The 27501-nt window shown below is 50.8% G+C and overlaps 2 protein-coding genes across 3 annotated transcripts in view; one reads left to right on the forward strand and one right to left on the reverse strand.

Moving 5' to 3' along the window:
• Positions 1-11992, reverse strand: PPM1N (protein phosphatase, Mg2+/Mn2+ dependent 1N (putative)). The gene is made up of 7 exons (XM_035117154.2): positions 11822-11992; positions 8725-8824; positions 7529-8526; positions 3246-3363; positions 1881-1995; positions 827-890; positions 1-30 (listed from the first exon to the last, which is right to left on the reverse strand). The coding sequence occupies exons 1-7, from the start codon at positions 11990-11992 to the stop codon at positions 1-3; spliced, it is 1596 nt and encodes a 531-aa protein (XP_034973045.1).
• RTN2 (reticulon 2) overlaps positions 11941-27501 on the forward strand; it is a 25744-nt gene continuing 10183 nt past the window's right edge. Inside the window, exons 1-5 of one of the 2 annotated variants that reach the window (XM_035117691.2) lie at positions 11941-12040; positions 17036-17080; positions 18608-19108; positions 20600-20851; positions 26676-26883. In XM_035117691.2, the coding sequence (XP_034973582.1) occupies positions 12010-12040; positions 17036-17080; positions 18608-19108; positions 20600-20851; positions 26676-26883 (1037 nt within the window). In that variant the 5' untranslated portion in view covers positions 11941-12009. Of the gene's footprint in view, positions 12041-17035; positions 17081-18607; positions 19109-20599; positions 20852-22652; positions 22756-26675; positions 26884-27501 lie in introns of those variants that run through there. The other variant, XM_035117693.1, reaches the window with a different exon arrangement.

The following is a 27501-nucleotide window of genomic DNA, read 5'->3' on the forward strand; positions in this document are numbered from 1 at the left end:
TCAATCCGAGGCAGCATTCGCACTGGGGGCCTGAAATGAAGAAGGTCAGGGAAAAATAAGAACTTTGTTGGAGCACCATGAGCAGAAACGGTTTGGGAAATTGTGTCGGAATGCGAGCAGCCACGTTTGTTTTAATCGGTGGTGTTGAGCAATATATAAATTAAATATTTAAATTATGGTAAATCGAATCAAACCAACCAGCTTGTCCAGCTGAAAAGCAGCCTCCACCACACTTTCACAAGTTCCCAAAAGTTTATTTAGGACAGCTTAGCAGATGGTTAGGCTGCTCTGAAACTGGTTTAAGTTTGTAGAATCGATAGCCAGGAGGCAGGAAGACACAGAGCAGAAGAACACCAGAAGAGCATCTGCTGGATCAAGCCAATGGCCCACCCAGTCCAGCATCCTGTTCTTACAATGGCCAACCAGATACCTGCAGGTAACCAGCAAGCAGGATCTGACCCCAAGAGCAAACTCCGCTTCTGGAGCTTCAAGCAACTGGGATTCAGAAGCGTTGCTGCCTCCCTCGGTGGATACAGAGAGCAGAGCCATCCTGGCTAGGAGCCACCAAGGGCTCTCTCCTCCACTGTGGATTTGCCCCCATCCTCTTTTAAAGCCATCCAAGTTGGTGGCCATCACTGCCTCCTGTGGCAGGGAGTTCCGTAGTTTAACTCTGCTACATGATGTACTTTTACCTGGCCCGAATTTTCCAAGCTTCAGAACCCAGTAGTCTGGTGTGGTGGTGCCACGAGAACAAAGGGGTTGCCCTCGATGAACCTCTGGGTCCCCTCCAACACCTACAGTTCAATAAGATCCAGGGGTTTCTTACCGGCACTTCTTGCTCCTCGCGACTCTGCTTCACCCGCTGATAAGCCTCCATGATCACAGCTCTCCTGCGAGAGGAACAAGGTGGTCACTAGCTTCTGATATGCCGAGACGCTTGCCCCTTCCCAGGCCCTCCTTTCTTTGCAGAAAGAAAAGGTCAGGAGCATAAACAGAGTGCTTTTCATACAACCACCGAGCAAACACGGCCACAGATCTGGGGATAGGGGGGCACCTACATTTCTCAATTTAGGCTAAGCCTGTAAATGGCCTTTCTTGAAAAATCAGATGTAGTCTATGCCCTTTTAAAATGTGGCTCTTTTTGGGGGGGCGTGTTCCTGCTTTTATTTTGGTTTTATATACCTATTTATTGGTTTTTACGGGGACCCAGGTGGCGCTGTGGGTTAAACCACAGAGTCTAGGGCTTGCTGATCAGAAGGTTGGTGGTTTGAATCCCTGCAACAGGGTGAGCTCCCGTTGCTCGGTCCCAGCTCCTGCCCACCTAGCAGTTCGAAAGCACATCAAAGTGCAAGTAGATAAATAGGGACCGCTCCGGCGGGAAGGTAAACGGCGTTTCCGTGCGCTGCTCTGGTTCGCCAGAAGCAGCTTTGTCATGCTGGCCACATGACCCGGAAGCTGTCTGTGGACAAACGCCGGCTCCCTCGGCCTATAGAGCGAGATGAGCGCCGCCACCCGAGAGTCGGACACAACTGGACCTGATGGTCAGGGGCCCCTTTACCTTTACCTTTATATTGGTTTTTATGTTGATTTTTTCTGTGAACTCCCCTGATACCTCCGGGCATAGGGCGGAATATAAATTCAATAAATAATAGTAATAATAATAATAATAATAATAATAATAATAATAATAATAATATCTCCACACTAGGCTCCACCCACTGGCCCAGAAGCCCCGCCCAGGCCCCGGAATCCTTTAGGTTTAGAAAGCTGGCGATCCTTCTTACTCGAGCGCACCTCTGTGTTTTAGAAGAATCGGACCCCCCTGCAGATATGAGAGCGGGGTGTGATTCCCAGGGAATGGGGGAGATCATCATACTTACTTGCTAGCCAGGCCTCCCCCAGGGGGAAGGTTAGGGTTCACCTCTGTAGCCAGACGTTGGAAGACGGAGACGACGTTGGGACCCCCTTCCTGTTCCAGCAGTTCATCGTACAGCTCTGGGGTGATATTTGGGGTGGGGTGAGATAAGTGGAGGGGCTGGTTACCTCGATGGCACTGGCAGATAATTGCCCCACGAGTACCTTCTAGGTCCCCAACCCCCATTCCGACACAATAATATCATCTTTATTTGAGTCTGCAGAACAGGCACCGAAGGACGAGAGTTCGAATGATGTAAACAGCCCTATGCAAAACAGCTCAGCTCCCCCACCTGCTGTTTGGCACGAGCCTTGCAGAACCTGGGCTGCACCTTTGCAAGACCTCTGTAACTTTGCAAGACTCTTTCTTGCCTAAGCTCCGAGCTCGGCTTCTCAGATCTATAGCATTGCAGGTAGACCAACAAGCCAAACATAACGGTGTTCTTGGCAGAAAGGACAGCGGAAACCGTGGTGTCTTTAGCATATATGGTTTTATTTATCCATATGCACAACCTGAGCCTAGCATGGAGGGCTCATGGCATTCGCAACCCGACAGATCTTGTGTCTCCGTTAATCTTTGGATCCAGCACAGAGCAAGCAGGTCTCGCTGTCTCCAGATTCCAGCCTCCTTCCAGCTCAGCTCACACCTCAAAGCACTCGCTATTGTCCAGATAGGTGAGGGGGCTGAAGGACAGTCCCACCCTTTGTCCTGGAGGGCCCCCTCAACTGCAACTCTTGCAACCTAGCTCATTCTTTTGGGGTGCAGATGAGGACACTTTAGCTCAGGGGTCAGCAAACCTTTTCAACAGGGGGCCGGACCACTGTCCCTCAGACCTTGTGGTGGGCCAGACTATATGGGGGTGTGAACAAATTCCTATGCCCCACAGAGATGCATTTTAAATAAAAGCACACATTCTACTCATGTAAAAACACCAGGCAGGCCCTACAAATAACCCAGAGATGCATAAGGACACATTATCATGTAAAAACACACTGATTCCAGATTTAGAAGGCGATTGGGCTGGATCCTGCCCCCCCCAGGCCTTAGTTTGCCTACCCATGCTTTAGCTCATTGTTATGCAAAGAAACCTGTCTGAGTAGCTCACCAACAGAATCCTGTTAGAATCCAACCCTCATTTGGGTATCGGACCCCAAGAACTGGAAGGGACCCAGGGCATCATCCAAACTGACCCCCCCCCCAAAGCCTCACAGCACTAATTTCCCTTTTGTTAATTTTCCTCCCCGTTCTCAAAATCCCACTTCTCCCTTTTGCCTGCGGCCAATGCGGCCTCCCAGGCCTCGCTCCGTCGCAGCGCAAACGGCGTACGCACCTGCCACCCTCTTCTCCAGGGAAGCGTCCAGCTCCTGCTCCTTCTGCAAGGCCTCCTGGGAGACGCCCGGGGCAGCTGGGAAGCAGACCACGATGCAGGTCATGTTGTCACGGCTGCCCTGCAGGGAGAGTGTAGAGTCGTCTGAGGATTGCTTCCTCTCGCCTGCTTTACAAAGCAATTTTTTGCAAGGGGTACGGCCATCTCCTTCAACCTGGAGGGCCTTATTCTCCCTGGACAAACACCTCGGGGGCCAGATCCATTTCCTTCCTCCCAGCCCAGTTTGTTTACAGGCAATGTTTTGACTCCTTATAGGAGGAAAAGTTGAAATACCTGGCTCTTTTTAGTGGAGCAAAAAGGCAAGTAAGTTGGGGGTGCAGAAAGCATGATAGAGGTGTGTGAAGTTTTTTTTTTTAAAAAAAAATATTTTATTAATTTTCCAATTAAAACCAATTATATCACATTCAATATTTCAAATTATACACATATATATATCAATCAGACCGAATGTTATGCCAAATCATCTAAAGAATTTTTTATTTGGGTTCCCATGCTTCAAGAAATTGGGAATTCCTCGCAACTGTCCACTGCCGTCTTTTTTCTAAAGTTCAAATCGTCCTTCAAGTTCATAATAATCCAGATCTTCCCCTTACAGTCACGTAGATGTTTTCCACTTTCACGATTGTTTCCCAGCTGCTGATATAAATATCAAACAAAGTCTCACAGATGTTCTTTCTCCTGTGTGAGTTAATCAGTCCAGCCTCCCCATAAATCTTCTTAATGGAGCTCCTGTTGCGTTGAAGCAATTCGAAGTAGCGCCATCTTAAAAAGCTCAAATCACTTTCGCTTTCCTCTCATGGCCATGAAAATTTACGATCATTATAGAATTTACAGCTTTTCCAGGCAGGAGACCCAAACATCAAACCATAGACTCTTGGTAAATTAATGGATCTCCTTGCCCTATAGCTGAACTTAGCTTCAGGTCGCTGCTCCAATTTAAAGTGCGTCACAGCTCATAAATCCTCCAAACGCATTCAGAACTCCTTCCGTCCGACTAGAGGGGGGCTTTTCTCATCGGCAACTCCACATCTTTAAAAAAATATGCTCAGTAACAACAGTTATAAGGTTCAACTCACACAGTCTTTTGCTTCTCTTTCACTCCAAACAAGCCAGGACATCGCGTCCGGGAAGGTACGAGGCAACAATATGAAGAAAAAAAATAAAATAAAAACTCACTCCCCTTATCGCTCCGTCCCCATCAATCCTTCTTCCAGATGCAGTACAATCTTTGACTCCTCTCACTCGGCAGCATAAATTTCTCAGCAGTAAACAGCGCTTCTTTCCCTCCTTCTGAAGTATGTCCATAGATTTAAGCCTAATTATCTTCTTTAACCATGGAAATCCCCGCCATGCAGATTAGCGTCCGGGAGTCCTGGCCCTTGTAAGTGCTCAGCCCAAGCTCCCCCCACTCCAAAAACAGTCGGAGTGGGTCTGGGGGCATCGCGGGCCAGCGGCCCCTCTCCGTAACCCCCGGAGAGGGTAGGGGGTTGCCATTTACTCCCCTAGCAACCGCCAAATTCCTTACAAAGGTCAGAGAGATGGAAAACAGGTCCGCCATTCCTGCAGGCGGAAACCGGAACTCAGAGGTGTGTGAAGTTATGCATGGTGCAAAGAAAGTGAGAATGTGCAGCATTTTTATAGCATTTATATCCCATATAAATATATATTTATGGACCATAAAGAAGGCTGATCGCCAAAGAATTTATGCTTTTGAATTATGGTGCTGGAAGAGACTCTTGAGCAGGGGTCAGCAAACTTTTTCAGCAGGAGAGGAGGCCAGTCCACTGTCCCTCAGACATTGTGGGGGGCCAGACTATATTTTGAAAAAAAAATGAACAAATTCCTGTGCCCCACAAATAACCCAGAGATGCATTTTAAATAAAAGGACACATTCTACTCATGTAAAAACATGCTGATTCCCAGACCGTCCACGGGCCAGATTGAGAAGGCGATTAGGCCGCATACGGCCCCCGGGGCCTTAGTTTGAGCACCCCTGCTCTTGAGAGTCCTGTGGACTGCAAGAAGATCAAACCTATCCATTCTGAAGGAAATCAGCCCTGAGTGCTCACTGGAAGGACAGATCGTGAAGCTCAGGCTCCAATACTTTGGCCACCTCATGAGAAGAGAAGACTCCCTGGAAAAGACCCTGATGTTGGGAAAGATGGAGGGCACAAGGAGAAGGGGATGACAGAGGACGAGATGGTTGGACAGTGTTCTCGAAGCTATGAACATGAGTTTAACCAAACTGCGGGAGGCAGAGGAAGACAGGAGTGCCTGGCGTGCTCTGGTCCATGGAGTCACGAAGAGTCAGACACGACTAAACAACATCACACCTTTCTCTCCAAGGAGCTCAAGGTGCCATACCTCTGCCTCCATGTTTAATCTCCACAACAACCCTGCAAGGTATGTTAGGCTGAGAGGTGATGACTGGCCTCCAAGATCAGACCCAACAGGCCTCGTGGCTGAGTGGGGATTTGAACCCTGGTTTCTCCCAGGTCCTAGTCCGACACTCTCGCCATCCCTCAATACTTAACACCCATGAAGTTGAATGCTGGGGGACAAAAGAGAGGACTTCATCACACGGAGTTAAACCATGGAACTCCCTCCCATTAGATGTAGCAACAGCCATCAACTTGGATAAAAAATATTATTATTATTATTATTATTATTATTATTATTATTATTATTATTATTATTATTTTGTACCCCGCACATCTGGCTGAGTCTCCCCAGCCATTCTGGGCAGCTCCCAATCGAGTGTTAAAACAATACAGCATTAAATATGAAAAGCTTCCCTAAACAGGGCTGCCTTCAGATGTCTTTTAAAAATAGGATAGCTGCTTATTTCCTTGACATTTGATGGAAGGGCGTTCCACAGGGCGGGTGCCACTACCGAGAAGGCCCTCTGCCTGGTTCCCTGTAACTTGGCTTCTCGCAGCGAGGGAACCGCCAGAAGGCCCTCGGCGCTGGACCTCAGGGTCCGGGCTGAACGATGGGGGTGGAGACGCTCCTTCAGGTATACAGGACCGATGACTTTCAAAGGGGATTAGACAAATTAATGGAGAAGGGGGCTAACTACCATTGGCTACTAGTCATGATGGCTACGTTTTACTCTCACCCTCGGAGACAGTATTCCAGTTTCTGGGAACCCCAAGGGAGCGAGAGCTACTGTGCCCATGTCCTGCTTTTAGACTCCCCACAAGCATCTTGGTTGGCTGCTGTGAGAACAGGATACTGGACTAGGTGGGCCATTGGCCTGATCCAGGAGGGCTCTTATTATGTTTCAGGGCCTCAGTGTTTAGTAAAGAAGATTCTGCAACTTCAGAATGAACTGTGACTTTGTAGGGGGTTGGCCTGGAGGACCCTCCTAACACTACAATTCTTTGGTTCTATAGCTGCATCTTTTCCCTGGAGCCCAATGAAGTCTGGAGGGACACATATTCCCCTCACTTGCTGCTTGAACCTCCTTCAAGATGCTCCACAGACAGACCGCAGCTCTTTAATGAACTCTTCCGGAACTCACCTTTCCTGCCCCTCCTAAATGACTTCTTGATGCTCCACTGTCCTGCTTTGCTAATCCTGGACCTCCACTGCCCTCAATTGGCAGCTGCTTCCTTAAGCCCTTTGGGGATGAGGCTGGTGTGTGTTAATCATCGCTGGGTTATCCAGGAATGGAGATACAATAAATGCCCAGCAGGAGAAGGAAAAGGTCTCCACAGGGCAGCAGCAATCTCAAAACTGAATGCAGGGAGTTCCACAGATCCAGTTAAACCAGGTTCCCCTAAACTTGGGTTGGTTGGTTGAACGCCCAGCTTGCCTAAAAGTCACTGGGAAACAATTTTCTTCAGCCTGCTTAATGCTTTCATTTTCATTCTGGGGAAATGAAGTAGTTTTTCCTTTCCTTTCAAGCAGTTGTGATTCCTGCATTACAGGGGGTTGGACTGGATGACCCTTGGGGGTCCCTTCCAACTCTATAATTCTATGATGCTATTTCTGTGGTTACTTGCCCTTCCCCCTAGGGATAATAATTATTATTTGCACCCCGCTCATCTGGCTGGGTCTCCCCAGCCACTCTGGGCGCCTTCCAACAAAGATTTAAAATGGATGCTTCAGCTGAGATTCCTGCATTGCAGGGGGTTGGACTGGATGACCCCTGGGGGTCCCTTCCAACTCTACAATTCTATGATTCTAAGTGAGAACCCCCTGTCTCTATCCTCCCCCCTCACCTTGTAGAGGCAGGAGTCCAGCACGCGCTCGCAGACGTCCCTTGGGCTGCCAGTGAGGCAGAGCCGCGAGCGCACGAAGGCGCACAGCCCCGCGTTGTCAAAGGTGTCCCAAACCCCGTCGCAGGCAAGCACCAGGAACTCGTCTTCGTCGGGGCAGCGCACCACCTGGTACACCTCAGGCTCGGGGGACACCGGCTGCTCGGTGGGTCCACGCCAAGACACAGCCTTGTAGCCGAAGTCGCCCAGGGCCCGGGAGACGGCCAACGACCCGTTGACCCTCTGCAGCACCACCGTGCCGCCGGCATTCTCGATGCGCCGCCGCTCCTTCGGCTTGGTGGGCTTGTGGTCGTCTGTGTAGAACGTGACGGCGGCCGACCGGCAGAGGAGGGCCCTCGAGTCACCCAGGTTGATGAAGTACAGGTGCCGGGGCGACACCAACACAGCCACGGCGGTGGAGCCAGCATGCTCCCAGGCCTCGGCCCGCGACAGGTCCTGCATGCGCCTGTCGATAGCCAGGAAGGCCTCCCGCACAGCCTCCTTGATGGCTGCGGGGTCCTCCTCCTGGCTGGACAGGGCCTCGGCCTCCAGCACATGCTCGAGCAAGTGCCTGGCGCAGAACTGAGCCACCGTGCTGCCCGCGTGGCCGTCGTACACGGCAAAGAAGGCCCAGCCGGCCAGGGCGCCGGGCAGCTGGGGCTGGGCGGTGTGGGCATCTTCCATGTGTGCCCGCCAGCCTTGCATGGAGCCCAGGCCGTACCGCAAGCCGCCCACTTCCCCTTCCTCCAGCTGTTTCTCCGTCTGGGGCTTGTCCAAGAAAAAACTGGGGACTTCCTGTGCCTCCTCCGCCTTGAAGAACAATGAGACCCTCCTCTCGGCTTCGGCCACCAGGAGCCTCACGAAGGTGGCCATGCTCAGGAGCTTTGCCATAAAGCGCAACGTGTTCCCCGAAATGCCAAGGGGGCTGGAGCCTCCCCTGGGAATCCTGTGTTGCTGCTGTCCTTGAAGAGCAGAAGCACAGGAGGAGAGCCTGCTGGGCCAGGCCAAGGGCCCATCTAGTCCAGCACCTGGTTCTTGCAGAGGCAACCAGATGCCTCAACTGGCAACCAGGTTTTGAGTGCTCTCTTTGGGGGACGACTCAGGCCGGCATCTTGAAAGAAGCGCTAGAGATCTCTCTTGTCACTGGCGACCCTCCGCACTCGGTCGCCGGTGGCTCGCAGCTCCTATCCTCTTCCGGAAGGCTGTACAATTTGCTTTCTGGCGTTCCCCGAGCTTTTGGCGCCCGTTGTGCGATGGGTGCTGCACCCAGCAAGAAGGGCGGTTAGCCGAGGAGGGTCATTACAGCGTTGCAGCCTGGGGTGAACAGCTGATGGGACCACCATGGGAGCCCAGGGGGTCTTTCGCTAAAGTCCTTCCTCTTTAGACAGTCTACACATCATCCCCTCTTCCGTAAAATAGCACCAGCTGTTCACCCCTAATGTTCCTGCTCTGCTCCCGGCTGCTTCCAGCGTTGTCTCTGGGTCACTCCCGCAGCTTCCACCCCCCCTGCCCTGCACCCATCTGCCCTCGCCCTCCAGGGAAGCCGTTCCTGATTGGCTCTTGGTTTCGGCATTAGCCCAGCGGCTCATAATCTCTTCATCCAGGGCTAAATATGGGGTTTAAAAACCCCTAATCCTCGCCTGTGTCGGAGGCGGCCTTTGCAGGGAGTTCCACTCGGGATTCACCTGCCCCCCACTCCCAACCCATTCTGGCCACCAGATGGTGCCTTTCGTAGCAGCCAGCTGGAGATACGGTTTCTGTTTTTAAAGCCAGGCGCCTCTTAGGGCCGGTTACGAAACAGAACCCAGAAGGTCGCAACCTTTATCCTGGTATTGCGCTCCTTTGCAAATGGCCCAAATATGTTTCCTTCTGTATCACCTAATTGTAAATTGGTGAATTGAACTGGGAAATGTAAATCGGTGCAAGATGTTTTGGAATATCGTTTTGACGGAAATAATAAGAAAACACCGTCCAATATTAATGTTATTGAATGTTTTCGATGACACCGATGTAGATATATTGTCAAAAGAACTGGTCTTCTGTATGATATTGGCAGTTCAGATTTTGCAACTCAGTGGGAAACAGCCTTAAATTCTACAAATCTGGAGTGATACTTGATAATTAGATAAGGCTGATATTCTTACTTGAACTTTGTTATTTTAACACGTACTTATTCTATGTGCCTATTTTATAACTTTGCTTTTCGGTTTTTAATTTTCACCTGTTGTTACAACTCTTCCCTCTCTTTTATATACATTATAAAATGAAAAACAAAATCTTTACCAACCACCCTTATCCTGGGCAGCTCTGCATGTTCCAGAATGACTCAGAAGCCAGCTGGGCTGCAAAGAACCTCACCTCTTCAGAAACCTAGTCTTCATTGTTTCATTCTGTTTCATTTTTAACGCAAGCCTCTAGCTCACCAACTTTCCATGTTGTGCTTTTTAGACATGCATCATTTCGCGACACAGCAATTCAGTTTCACTGGCAAACCGGAGGTTAAGCTAACCCCTTTCTGGTGATGCAGTTTGGGAAGCTCTGTTCTAGCCCTTATGACACAGCCCGTGATGCTTGTATGTGGCCTGGTGTGACCTCATGGGGCAGAACTGAGTTATGGCGCTGTGGGAGAGAAGGTGAGGATGGATGACTCGACTCCGATGAGCCACTGCTCTCCACACCCACTCCCGATGCAAGCAGGTGCAGATAAAAGACATCCCAGCACATGAGAACACAAGAGGAGCCCAAAGGCCCACCTAGTCCAGCATCCTGTTCTCACAGTAGCCAACCAGATGCCACAATGGGAAACCTGGAAGCAGGATCTGACCAAACAAGGTCCCTCTCCCCTCCTGTGGTTTCCATCAACTGGTTTTCAGAGACCTTGCTGCCTCCGACTGTGGAAGGCAGAGCTGCTGCTTCTTCTTCTTTGGCGATCCCTCGTAGCCGAGTAAGATTGTCTTCCATAAACACGGTTTTAACAATGAGTCCGTAAGTTGACTGTGGAGGCCAATTCTGGACCCACAAGTCCTTTCACAGTGGGGACATTGGTTTCCAGGCAGGAGTTGATCACGGTGTGGATTTGCCAAGCGTGCCTTCCTCTTAGCATGTGTCCTGAGTTCGAGTGTCTTCAAAGCCCATGACACCTTTGGCAGGCTGGCCAGCGCCCCCTCCATTTACGCGCCCTAGGTGACCGCCTAGTTTGCCTAAATGGATGCACTGGCCCTGTATGTGCACTCCTGTGGTGTGATGGTTTTTGTGGAGCGGGCCTTACCTGCTTCTTGCAATATTTAATTCAAGCTGGCAATTTAAGCTGGCACCCCTGGCTTATCAGTGGCTACTAGCCACACTGGAGGGCTTTAAATGCCCCTGAATACCAGTTGCTGGAAGCCACAGGAGGGAAGAGTAGCCCAGTATACCTGAAGGAGCGTCTCCACCCCCATCGTTCAGCCCGGACACTGAGGTCCAGCTCCGAGGGCCTTCTGGCGGTTCCCTCCATAGACAAGTGAGGGAGGGCTTTCTCAGTAGTGGCACCCACCCTGTGGAATGCCCTCCCATCAGATGTCAAGGAAATAAACAACTATCTGATGTTTAGATCTGGAGGCAGCCCTGTTTAAGGAAGTTTTTAATGTCTGATGTTTTATCGTGTTTTTAGTATTCTGTTGGGAGCAGCCCAGAGTGGCTGGAGAAACCCAGTCACATGGGTGGGGTATAAATAAATTATTATTATTATTATTATTATTTATTGCCATTTACCAGGGATTGTTTTGCTGTGATTAATGCATTGCAGGGGGTTGGGATAGAAGACCCTTGGATCCCTATATCCATCCTGTTGACCTGATGGTGTTCAGCCCTCCCAGCATGTGATAACCCCCCCCCACACACACACACACATTCTGCTCTGCAGGGAAAGCAGGAGGGCGGGACTACATGTTGAGTGGCAGGCAGGCAGGCTGGCAGGCAACGGCAAACCCCCCCCCCCATCCACCCATCCTCCTCCTTGGGCGGGCCTTCTCCCTCTAAGGCGAGCAAGACCTCTCCCTCTCCACGACCACCCCTCCTCCCTCACCCCACCCTAAAGACCCCCCCAGGCGACCTAATTCCCCATCCTACTTCCTCCCTCCGTCCCTCCTTACCTGCCCCTCCCTCCCTGCAAGGTAGGCTCCTCCGACCCCATCCCTCCCCCCCCCCCTCTCTCCTGCATCTCTCTCCTCCTGCATATCCTTTGTCTGCATCGCTTCTTTGTCTCCTCGCCCGCCTCGCCTTTGCGGCCTCGCCCAGGGGGCCCGCGAGCCTCCGGCCGGCCCCGGCTCCCTGCCCTCCAGGCGGCGGGCCGCGGCGGGGGCAGGATGGAGCCGCGGGGGAGATGAGCAGCGGCGGGAGGAGGCGGCGGAGGCGCAGGGGGGCAGCGCGGCCGCAGCGCGCATCCCGCATGGACCACGAGGCGGGCGATGGGGCAGGTCCTGGGATTCGCCCATTGCAGTAGGTATCTTGTGGGGCAGGGAGAAAGGGCGTGAGGGAGGGCAAGGCTCCTTATTCCTCCCCCCCAACCCCCCCCCCAAAACCCAACCGCCCATGTTGGACGCCTCTTCTCTGGTCATCGATTTTTCAAAGCATCGCCCATTTCCACCAAGGCAGGTGGGGGAAGAAAAAAAACAACAATATGCATTCAATAGCGTTAAAAACCGTATTTTTTGGGGGGGGGAGGGGTTGATGACTTTCCCTGTGGGGGACAGGGGAGTACCACTCCCTAGTGGGGGATGGGAAGGGTTTGCCAGCGCTTCCCCCCAAAAAACCCACTTTCGTTGCCCCCCCCATTGCATCATTGGATCTGATGTTCAGCTGGTCCTGAGAGCCATGCTTATTTCTGAAATATTTATTTATTGACATGTTTACCCACCGTTTGTGACTCCTGATCTCCCCCCCCCCCCCGTCATGCACTCACATAGAGTGTTCAGGTGTGAATGTATGGAGGGGGCAGTTAATTGCGTTTGCGTTTGTGAAAGCAGATGTGGAAAGAGGCCGGTTCTAACTGCACTCTGCACGCGCTCTTGGCTGCTGTTTGGTGTGTCCCAAGGTTGAACCCCCTGCAGCTTCTGGGAGATAAACCCATGCTACCCCACCCCCCCAACGATGTACCGGTAACGGTAGGGCTTTTCCAGAGATTAAAAGAGTGGGGAGGGGGAGGGAAGCAGTTAGGAGAGACTCCCTTTGAGTAAAAAAAGGGTGCATTGAAGCAAGTGTTTGGTGCAAGGCTGGGGGAGTAGAGGTCATTCGTTGTGTTTTTCTGGAAGGATAAAGAAGAGGGCTGCAGGGAGGAATCTCTGGGCAAGACTGTGATGCCAGATAAGTTTAATAAGGAGCAAGCCCCATGGAGACTTACTTTCGTGTAGGTGTGTGCAAAGGATTGTATTGCAAGGTAACAGCCAGACATGGACAAAATCACAGCAAAGCATTCACATGGATTCACAGAACAGATGGCATTCGGTGCGTCTTTATTATTTATTGGTTGCGCTTATACCACACCTTTTTCTCCCTCCCCATGTGGAGTAAAGTTAGGCTAAGGGGTGCCCCCACCCCAAGGTCACCCCCGCTGAGCTTCATGAGGCCAAGTGTGGATTTGAACCCCAGTGTCCCAGATCCTAGTCCTCATTTAACACCCGCAACAACCCTGGCGAGGTAGGTTAGTAGTCTGAAAAGGGGTAGTAAGGTGGCCAGCAAGATCACACCCAGAGATCTGAGTGGGGCTGAGTGGTGGGATTTGAACCCTGGTCTTTCCCAGGTCCTGGTCAGAGACTTGAACCACGGCACCTCACTGGTATCTCTGTTCAGAGCAAGGCAGGCCATGGATTCCCACAGCGCAAGAGGCAGAGGAAAGAGGCGGCTGGATGGAGAACTGAACTGAAGTCTGGCAAAGTCAAAAAACCTGCTGGCAGGGACTCTGATGGCGCAAGAGGAAATTGCTCCCTTTCCCCTCCATTAACCTTTTGTAGGGAGTGAGGCTTGCAAGGCATTGTGTGAATTAAAGCTTGGGCTGCTGACAGCTGGTGGATTTTTTTGGGGGGGGGGGGACGACGACGACAAATAAGCACCCAGAGCAGAATTCTCCAGCATTTTGAGCTGTAAAAGTGCGGTCGTGTGCAGCTTCTAGCACGCCGCAGGAACAAAGTGTCTTTTCTACGGCATTTCAGTGGACTTTCTGGTGGTGTGGGGTTTCTGCTCTATGAAGGTGGCATCCTCCAGCATGTTTGCAGCTGAAAGTGGACCTGGGAACACAGGAAACTGCTTAATTGTCTCTATACTGACTGGCAGAGGCTCAGCAAGGTATCAGGCAGAGGATTCTCCCCAGCCTACCTGAGGATGCAGTCGGGGACTTTCTGCTACAGCCCTTTCCCCAGAAGCTGACCCACTTGGATATTGAATCTTTAGGGAAGCTACATCTCCTTGAAACAGGGATTTCAAGGTCTAAAAGGGAAGAGCCGAGTTTGGCCCACTTGGGGGATTCCTTGGCATGGCCCAGGAGAGGCATGAGGTCTCAGGGGAGCCGAAGGCCAAGGGGAGCCAGGTGTGGGAGAGTTGGGCATGGGCGGGCAGTCTTCTTTTTTCCTGCATAGCTTGGTGGGCAGGGCGCCTGGCGTGCGCAGGAAGCTAAGCAGGCTCAGCCCCAGACAGCTTTTGGATGGGAAACCAAACCACCAGCCCGGACGCTGGCGCCATTTCCGCATCGCTTGAAACGGAAGAGCCTTTGTGCTCACACAATGGAAGCAGAGAAAGGGAGATGGCAGGAGGTACTCCACACACCTGGGATGTGTTTGGCCCCAGAGCATTCTGGGTAAAAAAAGTAAAGGGACCCCAAAGGCGACTATGGGGTTGTGGCACTCGTCTCGCTTTCAGACCGAGGGAGCCTGCGTTTGTACACAGACAGTTTTCCTGGTCATGTGGCCAGCAGGACTAAACCCCTTCTGGTGTGATGGAGGACTGTGACGAGTGCCAGAGTGCACGAAAACGCTGTTTACCTTCCTGCTGCTGCGGTACCTATTTGCTTTCAAACTGCTAGGTTGGCAGGAGCTAGGACAGAGCAACAGGAGCTCACCCCATTGTGGGGATTCAAACCACCGACCTTCCGATTGGCAAGCCGAAGAGGCTCAGTGGTTTAGACAAAAACCCCACCCGCGATAGGTTAGTCCAGTCCTGGGTATCCAGGCTTCCTTTAGATTAAGACTCACATCATGCCTCTTTGAAGGTGAGCCTCAGGTCAATCACAGAGTGAGTGCAGAAGGCCCTGAACTCAGCCCCCACATCACCAGGCAGCGCAAAGGTGGACAGCTGCCTGCAACGCCCAAGAGCCATTAGCACAGCGCAGATCATGATTGTTGTTGTTGTTTAGTCGTTTAGTCTGTCCTGAATCTTCCAACATTTAGCTTCCTTGGAAGTCCATAACTTCTAGTGTTACGAGAGGGGGGATGGTGACTTTTATTTATCCACTTTCTCTATGCCCTGCATAATTTTTAAAGCTTCTATCATGCCCCCCCTCTTTACTTAGCTTTCTCTAAACTAAAAAGTCTCAAACACTGCAACCCTTCTTCATATTGGAGTTGCTCAGTCTTATATTGTAATCTCCTCGGGGCAGGGATCTGCCCCTTTGCCCTTGGTCATGTAAAGCGCCACACTGTGGTAATTAAATTTACTTACTGATTGATTGATTGATTGGAGTATTGAGTGGTTTGAAGAATCCCCAAAGCACGGCTGTAGTTGGAGAATTTTAATTTTGAGCAGACTTCAGTCCAATACGGTCGTACCTTGGAAGCCGAACAAATCGGCTCCCGAACAGTCAAAACCCGGAAGTGAGTGTTCTGCTTTTTGAACGATTTTCAGAAACCGAACGTCCAGCGCAGCTTCTGATTGGCTGCAGGATGTTCCTGCAACTAATCGGAAGCTGCGCCTTGGTTTTCAAATGGTTCTGGGAGTCAAGTGGACTCCTGGACCTCATTCTGTTCGAGAACCAAGATACAGCTGTACAGAGAAACTCCTGGCAATCAGAATCCCACTCCTGTCTCGGGGCTCCTACCCTGAGTGATGCCCCCTAGTGGATGGGTGTGGAGAGCAGGGACATGGTGCCATAGCGCCCCCTAGTGACCCCAGTCTTGCGAATCCAGCCCCATTCTTGCAATTGCTTCCTGATGTTTCCTGCTGCTGGTGAGAGACTAACCTTGGAAGTCAGAGTCCGACTGATGACTGTGGGGCGAGGCTTGTTTACCTGCACAGGCCGCTGGCAGAGCTCCAGTTGGTGCATTGCATGTGTAATGCGTAGAACACCCTGGGTGGGGTGGGCTGAGGTCATTTCCTAGATTTCCTGCTTGATTTCCTGTGTGCATGGCGGGGAGGGCATGGCCTGCCCAAAACAAGTAGCTGCAGCTCGTCCAGCTTGCCCTGCCAGCAGATCAACTGCCAAATCATTATGTAATGATAATAATTGTGCATTGCAATGGTATATAGTGTTCTAGAGCAATCATAGACAGTCATTTAAGACCCAGGACTGCAGCAACATTCAATTCAGTTTTAACAGTTGTACGCCAGAGGTTCCCAAAGTGAGCAGTACGGCCCCCTTGGGGGAGGTGGGATTCCTTAGGGGAGTGCTCAAAGGCAAAAGGGTCTTAGGAGGAAGCAGGAGGTGTGAATGACTCAGACTTTGAAAGGGTCACTGGATCAAGTTCATCAGTTTTGTTAATTAAACTAAGTTGTGTGATTAGTTCATTGCTTCTGTTTTGAATTTTATTGTGTTGCTCTCTTCCTTGGTGAATTGCGCAAACTACAGTTCTGAATAATGCTTTTTAGAAGGTAGGGTGAGGGCACTGGGGATGAGTTTGTGGAACCCAGGGGGCAGGGGCCCCTAAAAGTTTGGGAGCCGCTGTCGTAGCTCATTGGGTAAGGACCCGAGATTCAACCCCACCAACTCCAGTTCAAGGATCTCTTGAAAAAAGCTCTGGCTGGTAAGAGTAAATGGGGTCAATAATTAGACTTAGCATTTTTATTTTATAAGCTCCTCCAAGGATCTTAAGACAAAAAAAAATGTGAACACAGCTTGCTCTCTCAACCTCAGAACAACCTGGTGAGGTAAGCTAGGGTGTGCAACAGCCAGCCAGTAAGCCTCATCATGGTTGAATGGGGATTTGAACCCGTGTCTTCCTAACCTGGTGTTCTGACCACTAAGCAGTGGCATCTTCTAATGTGCAGAGTTCCGATCATTTTGCCTGCATCATCTCCGTAATCATTGTACAAAAAGCCCTATAAAATTCCCCACTCCTGTGTTGTAGCCAGGAGAGAAGAACTGGCTTCTTGGAGCTACGTGATGAATTCATGGCGTCGCCGAGATTCGAACCAGGAACCAATGTCAGTCTCCCTGTCGTGCATAACTAAAAGAGTGTGTGTATGTGTTAGTGGCTCTGGGTTCTAAGGTCTTCCTTCTGTCTTTTGCAGAAGAGTCTCCGTCTACCGCTTCCACCACACCTGACTCCACAGATGGTAAGTAACCCCGGGACATTTTGCACAGCTGCCCAAGACTGTGAGCTCGCAAACCCTGGTTAAGACCCTGATTGAGAGGGTCCCAGGTTTCTTAGAGAAAGAAAACAAACTGTGCAATATGTAAATCACAAGGTGTCACAGGCTGAAAGGACAACAGGGCAAAGTGCAGCTCCAAAGAGGTAATAAAGTATTAGAGCACAGTTGGTTAGAGCATGGTGCTGATAATGCCAAGGTTGCAGGTTCGATCCCAGTTTGGGACAGCTGCATATTCCTGCCTTGCAGGGGGTTGGACTACATGATCAAAGTCCAAAGAGTGCAATGATAGTATCGAATTTAAATTATAAGGAAGTCGTGGCGTGGTTGAGGGAAGTAGAGGAGTGGGGTGGCGAGAATGTAAAGGGGGGTGGGAAGGATTTAGGTTTGTGTAAATAGTAATTTATTTTGTGTGTTATTGTTTTTGTAGGATGTATTTTCTTTTTGTATTATTAAAAACTCAATAACTCAATAAAAATAAATTATAAAAAACACACACAAAACGGCTTTAACAGTGACTGTGGAGGCCAGTTCTGGATCCACACGTCCTTCCATAGTGGGGACATTGGTTTCCGGGAGGGAGTTGATCACGGCGTGGACTTGCCAAGCATGCCTTCCTCTTAGCATGTTTCTCCCTTGCGTCCTGAGTTCGAGTGTCTTCAAAGCCCATGGCACCTTTGGTAAGGGCTGTTCTCCAATTGGAGTGCTCGCAGGCCAGTGTTTCCCAGTTGTCAGTGTTTATACTACATTTTTAAAGATTTGCCTTGAGACAGTCTTTAAACCTCTTTTGTTGACCATCAGCATTACACTTTCCATTTTTTATTTATTTTAAGTTCGGAATAGAGTACTGTAAAGGGACGTGGGTGGCAGTGTGGGTTAAACCACAATGCCTAGGGCTTGCTGATCAGAAGGTTGGCGGTTTGAATCCCCGCGACGGAGTGAGCTCCCGTTGCTCGGTCCCAGCTCCTGCCAACCTAGCAGTTCGAAAGCACGTCAAAGTGCAAGTAGATAAATAGGTACCGCTACAGCGGGAAGGTAAACGGTGTTTCCGTGTGCTGCTCTGGTTCGCCAGAAGTAGCTTTGTCATGCTGACCACATGACCTGGAAGCTGTACGCCGGCTCCCTCGGCCAATAACGCGAGATGAGCTCCGCAACCCCAGAGTCGGTCACAACTGGACCTAATGGTCAGGGGTCCCTTTACCTTTAGAGTACTGTAGTTGCTTTAGAAGATGATAATCAGGCATCCGCATGACATGACCAGTCCAACGAACTTGATGTTGAAGAATCATTGCTTCAACATTGGTGATCTTTGCTTCTTCTAGTACCCTGCTATTTGTTCGCCTGTCTTCCCGAATGATGTGTAAAAATTCCCAAAGACAAACACACACACACTGTGATCAGCAACACAGAGGGAAGAGAAGTGATGGGTGGGGCAATTGGATCCAGGTAATCTTGTACCTCCAAGCGACACCTGTGACGTTTTTCCCTCCCCAGGTGGCAACGATGAATCCGACTTCCCTGAACTGCAGACGGCGAGGGAGTTCTCAGAGGACGAGGAAGACGAGGAGGTGTCTCTGGAGTGGGGGACCCCCCGGGAGCTGACTTTTTCCTACATCACCATCGCAGGGCCCCTCAACAGCAGCCCGCCGCTGGGGGAGCACGCCCCCCGGGGCAGGCGCGACTCCCAGACCCGCCGGGCGCGGGGGCCCCTACCACGTACGGACACCTGCGAGACCTTTGTGCCAGCGCTGGGGGACAGTTTGGAGAATATCCCCAGCCTCTGCCCGTCCCCCGAGGGAGAGGGAGAGCCCCCTCCGGCCGACAGTCAAGGGCTGGACACTTTCTTGGGCTGGGAAGCCCATGCAGGCTCCGTGGAGGAAGCAGACCAAGGGGAAGGAGAGGGGGCACAAGGGTCTCAGAGGCACAGCACTGTGGCGCAGGCACTGGAAGAGGGTCAGAGCAGCAGCAGCAGCAGAAGCAGCGAGTCGTCCTCAGGTACGGGGAGGGGTACTCAGAAATGGGGGCCCCAGGGGAAGCAGGAGGGGATGCTGTGGGGTGGAATTGTGGCCACGAAAAACGACTCACGTTTGCTACTTTGCCCAGGCAAGGAAAACGCCTCTGGTGTCTTTTAAAACAATGATTTTTAAAAAACAAAACAAAACAAAACACACCACCCTTAAGCATGGTTTTTACTATATGGCTTTTATGTGGAGCTGTTGCAAACTGCTCTGATATTTTATTTGTGAATATTCAAAGAGATAGAGAGATAAATTACAGGTGATCAATTGTTTGTATAAATGTGCCTCTACATGGTCATTGCTGCCAAGTCTCCCGCTGAAAAATGCGGGATCAACAGCGGCGTGGCACCGGAAGTCGCTTCTACTCTTGTCCGGACATGCGTAGAAGTGACTTCCAGTGCTGCGCTACCCATGTCTGGGCACCGGAAATCGGGCGGCGCCAGGACCCAAAACAGAGCCTCCCTGGCAGGTAGGAAATCTGGGGGATTTACGGGATTTTTCCCAATCCGGGCTGCCAGCGGGAAACGGTTTAAAATACGGGGGTTTCCCGCAAAAAAGGGAGACTTAGCAGCTATGTACATGGTAAACCCCCAAATCTGAGGCACTGAGAATGAAGATTTGCCCCATATACAGATCTCAACCATAGAAACATTACAGAGATTTGCAACATATCTCTATATCTCTATCTGTGCAAACGTGTGATATTATAAACAACTAGGAGGCAAGGTAGTGATTTCAGATCAATTCATCCATACCATGTGATTGCTGGATTGCCGGGGTTGGACTAGAGGAGCCTTGGGGGTCCCCTTCCGACCAAACAATTCTACGACTCAATTTTTTAAATTCTTTATTGCATTTTTTATAATTTACAGAGAAAACATATATTAAACATAACATCCAAATATTCGAACTAAAAAGAAAAAACACAAAACAAACAAAAATAAAGATATAAAAGGAATATAAAAAGAAGAAGAAAGAGAAAAAGGAAGGGGGGAAATTGATCAAATACACCAAATTATTCAAAGGATACGAACAGTGATTTGATTATTCTATATGCCAAGTTCCCAGAGAGAGATTATGTTTGTATTCCTTCCTTCCTTCCTTCTTTCTTTCTTTCTTTCCAGTCACTTTCTTTCTGTTCCGGAAAACTAGCTTGAATCCCTTCTATGTTGGGTTGACTTCCCTCTATCTCTTTGCGGTTTCAATACTTTCCTTAAGTAGCGAGTATTCTGTATTCATTTGTTAACATCAATTTCTCCCATAGAACTGTGAGATTAATCTAGGCACAACAAAGTATTGTTTTTGGAACCATATTTTATCAGGTAGCTTTTGGAAGCAGTCCCATTCCTTTTTTACATTATTGCCTGAGTGGCTTCTTATTAGGTCTGTCATTTTGGAATTCTACGATTCCAAGAGGAATAAAAGAGTCGTCACCCTTCTGAACGTGCTGCTGTCCACTTTCCTCCAGACACTTCCCTGGAAGACCTCCCACCATCCGACGCCTTAGCGCCCCACCCAGAATCAGGCGCCCCCTGCGGTGCTGACACCCTCCAGCACCCATCACTGACCTCATCCGAGTTCTGCCAACACCCACTGTGGGACGAGGAGGTGGAGCAGAGGGAGGAGGAGGAGGAGCAGGAAGAAGACCTGGAGCCAATCTCAGAGCAGCGTCAAGCAGAACCGGACCAATCAGGGAACACTCTGGAAAAATGCCCCGTAGGTGAGCGAACCTCAGGTGGATTGTTCAGACAAGGCGTAGGCTGAGCTACGACTTGGCGGTTAAAACAGTCAGCTCCTCTTCCCAGGGAGCTCTGGGAATGGTAGCGCTGCGAGGGGGGTTAGGGGCGCTGCCAAACAACGCTCAGTGCCCCCAAACAAACTATAACTCCCATAATTCTTTAGGAGAGGAAAAATCCATGACTGTATCACAGCCCTGTATGCTGTGAATGTGACCTGAGAATGATGGGATGCCGTTCCTTAATAGACTTTTGCGGAGAATTTGCAGGGCGTTGCTTTTTTTTCTTCTTTTCTTTTCTGGCTGTATCCATGAGGACTAGAAACCTGTGGCTTCATATTAAAATGAAAGGAAGGAAAACCTCCAAGTTGTCTGCTTAGCTAGAGGCCTTATTCTGCAACTCGTGAGCTGCCGCCAATGGATATTAGGGGGGAGGGGGCGTCCATATCTTTCCAGCATCTCTCCCCCCCCACCCCATGCCTGAGCTTTCCTGTCCCCTCTGCTTCATGGCGTTGGCCTAGTAAGGCCTGCCTCGCCCAGAAAACATCCCTACTCACCTCCCCTGGCAACTTGCCCGGAGCAGAATGGTAGCCGAGTCGAGTCAGCGAGTAAAAATAGCTTCTGTGCTGAGCGGAGCAGGAATTGGAGCCAGGAGGGTCTCCTGCGTGTGACTCCCAAAGATTCCTCTCTCTCCCCTCACCCCACCCCCTCACACGGCAGCTGACTCTGCGGCTGAGCACCTGAGAAGGAACACTCTTTGTCTTCCTGCTTTGCAAGGCTGGCATTGGTTCCCGGTTCCTGGCTCCCAGTTCCTTTAAACAGAGCTGCACAGAGCAACATGAATGAGGAACGGAAGCATTTTGGAGAGAATATAATCTCCTGCTGATGTGTGCACACCTAGAGTCTATTAGGGGGCACAAAAGCCCAGTTTTGTGTTTAACCCGAAAGTCTTTAATTCCTCTGACATCGTGCGTGAAAAGCGTGTTGCAGGAAAGCAGCTGTTTAAGAGGAGCTTGCTGGGTCAAGCCAAAAGGCCCATCTGGTCCAGCATCCTGTTTTCACTGTGGCCAAATACCCCTCGGAACTTAGGATTCTGGATAGACTGCCTCTGGAGCTGGAGGTTCTATCAGAACCTAAGAAAATCCTGGCTGCTGAGTCAGGTCAAGGGCCCACCCAGTCCAGCATCTTGTCCTCACAGGGGCCACCCAGGTGCCCCAGTAGAAAACTCCCAAGCAGGATCCGAGCACAAGAGCCCTCTCCCCTCCAGCAGTTCCCAGGAACTGACATTCAGAAGCATAGCTGTGCCAGCAGAGCACAGCCATCCCGGCTAGTAGCCATCGATAGCCCTCTCCTCCTCCCCGAATTTGGCCAATCCTCTTTTAAAGCCATCCAGGTTGGTGGACATCCCTAACCTCCAGTGGGAGGGAGTTCCACAGTTCAATCTGCGCTGCATGAAGAACTTTTTAAAAATCTGCCCTGAACCTCCCAACATTCAGCTTCATTGGATGTCTCGGGAGAGAGGAAAAAAACCTCACCCATTGTTTGGCTGCAGATGGAAACCAGGAATGCCCCCCCCCCCCCGAAATGACCAGCCCCCAGCTGCCATCCCTGGATGTGGGCGCTCCCCTCCCTCCCTTTGGCCTCTCCACCCCCACCTGCGGGTGATCAGAACCCCCTCTGAGCGCCTGAGTGAGCCAAGGCAGGAGATTCTGTGACGGTAAATGGCAGCTGGGATTCGTCAGCTATAAATAGCCCCCCCTCCTCTGCCCCGACACCCCCCTCCCATGACTGGGTGCCCCTCCTCCAGCCAGACGCTTGTACGAGGTTCCCGCAGAGCCGCAAGGAGTATTGGATCTGCGAGAAAAAGGGGCTCGTCATGGCTAACAGAGGTAGGAATACACACACCCAAACACTTAAAAATATATCTATATCCCAAGGGGGCGCAGAGCTGCGTGGAGTTCAAAAGATGGGTGGAAGGACCTCTGAAAAGGGGAGAAAGATCGGCGGGGGGGGGGGCTGTGTCAACCGAGGGTCTGCAATTGGGTTACATGGGAGGAGGGAAGATCCAGGAGGAAGATGGACCCGATCCTTAGAAGCTGTGTGTGGCTGTTTTGATGGAGAGGGGCATCCTGTATGGCGGGGTGGGGTGGGGTGGGGTGAGATCAGGGGAGGCAACGTTTTGGGGCGTGATGCGGGTGCCATAGGAGGTGGGTGGGTAGGTGGGACACCCCCCCCCAATCCCTGCAGCCTTGGCCTGCCTTTCTGCCCCCCTCCTGCCGCAGCCTCTCTTTCCTCGCTGAGCTGCCGGCCTGGCATTTGGGGCTGTCAGTTATAGGGGTTTAGCAGGGAGGGGGAGGGGGCGTGATGCTTCCGACAGCTGCAGGCACTTAGGTTCTTTTTCCATCCTCCTTCTCCTCCGTCGTCCTCCGGGATCGTTGGGGCCAACCGCAAGGCGTCCCTTCCCCAACCCTGCGCCCTCCAGATGTTCCAGACTACAGCTCCCACCTCCCGATTCTACATCTGGGAGTTGTAGTCTGGGACATCTGGAGGGCACAGGGTTGAGCGAGTGTGGGAGTGTGGGAGAATAGATATCGAGTGATTTAACCCTTTTACCCTCGGCCCAAGACACTGGAGAGCAGCTGCCAGTCAGAGTAGACAAGGCTGAGCTGGATGGAAAAGACAAATAACCTGATCTGGTGCGAGGCACTTTCCTTTGTTCCTAAATCCGTACCTGAGCACATACACACAGGAAGATGCTTCTTGCTAGAGCCTTGGGTCCAGCATTGCCTGCTCTGACTGGCAGCAGCTGTCTACCTGCAGGCTTGCAAACTCATCCAAACCTTTCAACTCAGCATGGGCTCCCCGATTCATCCTGTTGGAAGGGCGTGGCCCCCCCTTATTTATTTACGGTATTTAATCCGTCAAATTGTGAAATGAAAGCAACCTCAGAGCAGTTTGCAGAGAAGACAATGCAATGAAAGGACCGGCCAGAAGAACGAATGGCAACAATTAGGGGCTTTTGGAACGTTAAAATAACAGTTAACAGAAAACTCGCACTGGCTTCCCAGCCATCTGGGTTATCCAAACAAAGAATCTTTTAGCAGGCACCAGAAAGAGGACACTGAAGGCTGTTTGCCAGATAACACTAGGCGGGGAGTTCCAAAGGGTAGGTTCTGCCGCAATAAAAGACCTGAGTTCTTACAAATGTGAGTCAGGGATTAGGTGGAACCGTAGCAGGGTCAGCTCCCCTTGAGCTTGGAGGGCAGGGCAGAAAAGGGAGGATAGGCCATCGCAAAGCCATAGTGAGGATTGTTTGGGCTTCGGAGCCCCGAGTTCAGATCCGCAGCCCAAATCCAAGCCTCAGGCTTCTTCATGGGGAGAGGGGGCTCCTGGGGATGCAGGAAAAGGCCTTCTCAGTGTTGGCTCCTCCCAGGCAACTTTGGAACTCCCTGCCTAGGGAAGCCAGCCTGGCTCCCTCCTTGCTGTCATTGCAGGTGAAAATGGTTTTATTTATTCCAACAGGCCTTTGAGAAGTTGTGCTGTTTTTCAGATCTGAATTTTCACACACACACACGTTGCTTTAATTCTGTTACAGTTCAATTAGTTTTCAACCTTGTTTTTTTTTTAGCTTTCTGTGCTTTGAGCTGTCTTGTTTTCAATTTGTCTGGGATTAAGGTGGAATATAAGCAAGTGCATTAATAACGGTGGCAACGATTAGGGAGGAAAGCAAGGGTGCCGCTGACCATGTGCAGAGTGCTTTCCCCATTGCTGGGGAGTAGCGGCAGCCTCTGGGGTGAGGAGGCAGCGTCTCCTGGGTCCTGCCAGCTGGCAGCTCCCTTCTTGGAAACTTGAGTGCAGGATGCGGCCGTTGCACTGGGGCGGTCGGAAGAGGATTGATTTCTTCTCCTGGAGTGCTGCGTTTTCCCCCTTAGCCAGTGTGACCAACCTTAACCCTGAGTCAGGGGGTGAGTGCCCTGGGCAGATCGGAGACCTCTGGCCTCTGCATCATGGACAGAGGCCAGGGCATCTCTCCCCCAGGACACAGAGATGGCCACCAACTTGGGTGGCTTTCAAAGAAGTCTAGACAAATTCATGGAGGAGGAGAGGGCTGTTGATGGCTCCTAGCTGCCATGGCTGTGCTCTGCCTCCCTGGTCAGAAGCAGAATAGCTGCTATCACTGGATCAAGTGCCTCGGTTTTCTTGTTTTTACTGTGAATTACTTTATCCACTGACTTTTCCGCCCTACCCTTCCACGCTTTCCATATTTCCCTTCGGAAATGCTATTCCATTCATTCATTTTAACCTATTTATCTCACAAATTGACGCAGTTGCTCATAATTCGAGCCCTGCTCGGGTTTTCATCCTGCTATTTTCGTTCTTTAAAAACTCAATGAAAGGTCTCCAGTCCTCAAGGAACTTTTTGTCATTTTGGTTTCTAATCTTGCCTGTTCGTCTTGCCAGTTCTGCATCCTCCACCTTCCTTTTCAAAAGCCATTCTTCCTGGGTTGAAACCTCTCCTTCTTCCCATCTTTGGGCATACAGTATTTGTGCTTTAAGTTCCCCAGCTTTGTTGAATTATTCAAATCAAATAGTTTCAATTGGATTTGGAACAAATGTGCAATTGGTCTACCACAGTTTTGAATCAGATTATGTTATTGACTTTCTCAGGGGGTCTTGCAAACTGCTTTTCTGAATAATGCTTTTTATAGGGCGGGGCAGGGGGCACTGGGGCAAGTTTATGGAACCAAGCGGGCAATGACTAGAAACCTTTTGGAGCCAGTGTGTTACATTTCAGGCCTGAGATGATGTTGCTTGATCCCTTCCAGTGGTTCTGAAACTTTTAGTGCCTCCAGCTCACCTCCTGCCTGCTATGTTGCAAATCCCTGCACCTTCATGAGGACTAGCAACACGGGTGGTTCTCTCTACAGCATAATGAAGTTGTTGCTGTTGCTTGCTTCGCTTTCTCCCTGTGGTGGCAGGGACTTGGTGTCATAAGCAGGGCCGGATTTAGGTTTGATGAGGCCCTCAGCTACTGAAGGTAATGGGGCCCTTTAAATATCCAGCTGTCCTTTGTCAACAACAAATTGTCGCTGTTTTTTGTGTTGAATATATGCTATACGGTAATTTAAGGACCTCATGGGTATCTCAAGCCATTTGCACATGTTGCAACTATGCCATGCAGAATGTAGGCACCCTATATATAGAAAGGAGCAAACCAGTGATATTTCAGGGAGCAGGCTAGCAGGAGGAGCCCGTGACTTACATCATAGGAGCCTACACAACACAAAACACGGTTGCTGTGTGTAGGTTGAAACAAAATAAAAAGATTCCTTCCAGTAGCACCTTAGAGACCCAGTAAGTTTGTCATAGGTATGAGCTTTCGTGTGCATGCACACTTCTTCAGATACACTGAAACAGAAGTCATCAGACCCTGTGAGAGGGTGGGGAGGAGTATTACTCAAAAGGGTGGTGGAAATGGGTGATGGGCTGATAGGTGTGGTAAACCTGTTGACGACTGTTAACGACTGCAGTTGATATTACAGGAAAAAGCAAGGGGTGAGATGGCTAAAAATAGCTTTATGTATATATGTAGGTGTTATTTTATTTGTTTTTTTATCTTATATTTTGGAAATGTAAATCCAGTTGTTTTTCCTTTACATTTTTTGGGGGGGCCCAAGAGAGTGGGGCCCTAAGCTAGAGCTTGTGTAGCTTATGCGTAAATCTGACACTGGTCATGAGGACAAGCAAGACAGGTGGCTTTTATCTCTCTCCGCAGCGTAATGCCGCTGTCTTTCTCTCCCGCTTGCAGTGGCAGACCTGGTGTACTGGCGTGACACCCGCAAGTCGGCGTTCGTCTTCACCGCCTTGATGGTGGCCCTGCTGTGCCTGCTCCACTTCAGCATCATCAGCGTGGCCTCCTACCTCTCCCTGGCCGCCCTCAGCGTCACCATCTCTCTCAGGGTTTACAGCAAAATACTACTCGCCATCCACCGGGGGGAGGGACACAACCCTTTCCAGTGAGTGAACCACAAGGCACCCACCAGCCCCATTGCTGTTGTTTTCTCACAGTAGCCAAATGTCTCAAAGAATCCAGGTAGACTGCCTCTGGACCTGGAGGTTCCATAACAGGCTAAGAAGCACCTGGCTGCTTCTTGTTTAGTCATGTCCAGTTCTTTGTGACCCCATGGACCAGAGCACGCCAGGCACTCCTGTCTTCCACTGCCTCCCACAGGCGTAGCAAGCCCGGGTGGTACCCGGTGCGGATTTTTTTTGTCACCCCCCCATGCTGCTTTGCTGGGGCGCTGGCAAAGCTGTGCCCTCTTGGGAGCCACGGCTCCTGTCCGTCCCCCTCCCTGGCTCCGGGAGCTGCTTACTGTGAGCCGGGGGGGTGCTAAGCGGCTCCTGCTTTGCTGCTTTACAGCAAACTGGGGAGAGAGGAAGAGAGGGGAAGCCGTGGCTCCTGTCTGCCTCTCCCTGGCTCGTTGTAAAGAGGCAAAGCAGCAGCCGCTTACGGCGAACTTGGGGAGGGAGGGAGGCTGGGAGGGGTGGGATCCTCTGCTCACGGCTGCAGCCATGAATGGAGGATCCTCTACATGCGGCTGCAGCGGCGCGATGGCTGCTCGCGCCACTGTGGC

The sequence above is a fragment of the Zootoca vivipara genome, chromosome 6, assembly GCF_963506605.1.
Source record: "Zootoca vivipara chromosome 6, rZooViv1.1, whole genome shotgun sequence".
In the NCBI taxonomy this organism is placed as follows: Eukaryota; Metazoa; Chordata; class Lepidosauria; order Squamata; family Lacertidae; genus Zootoca; species Zootoca vivipara.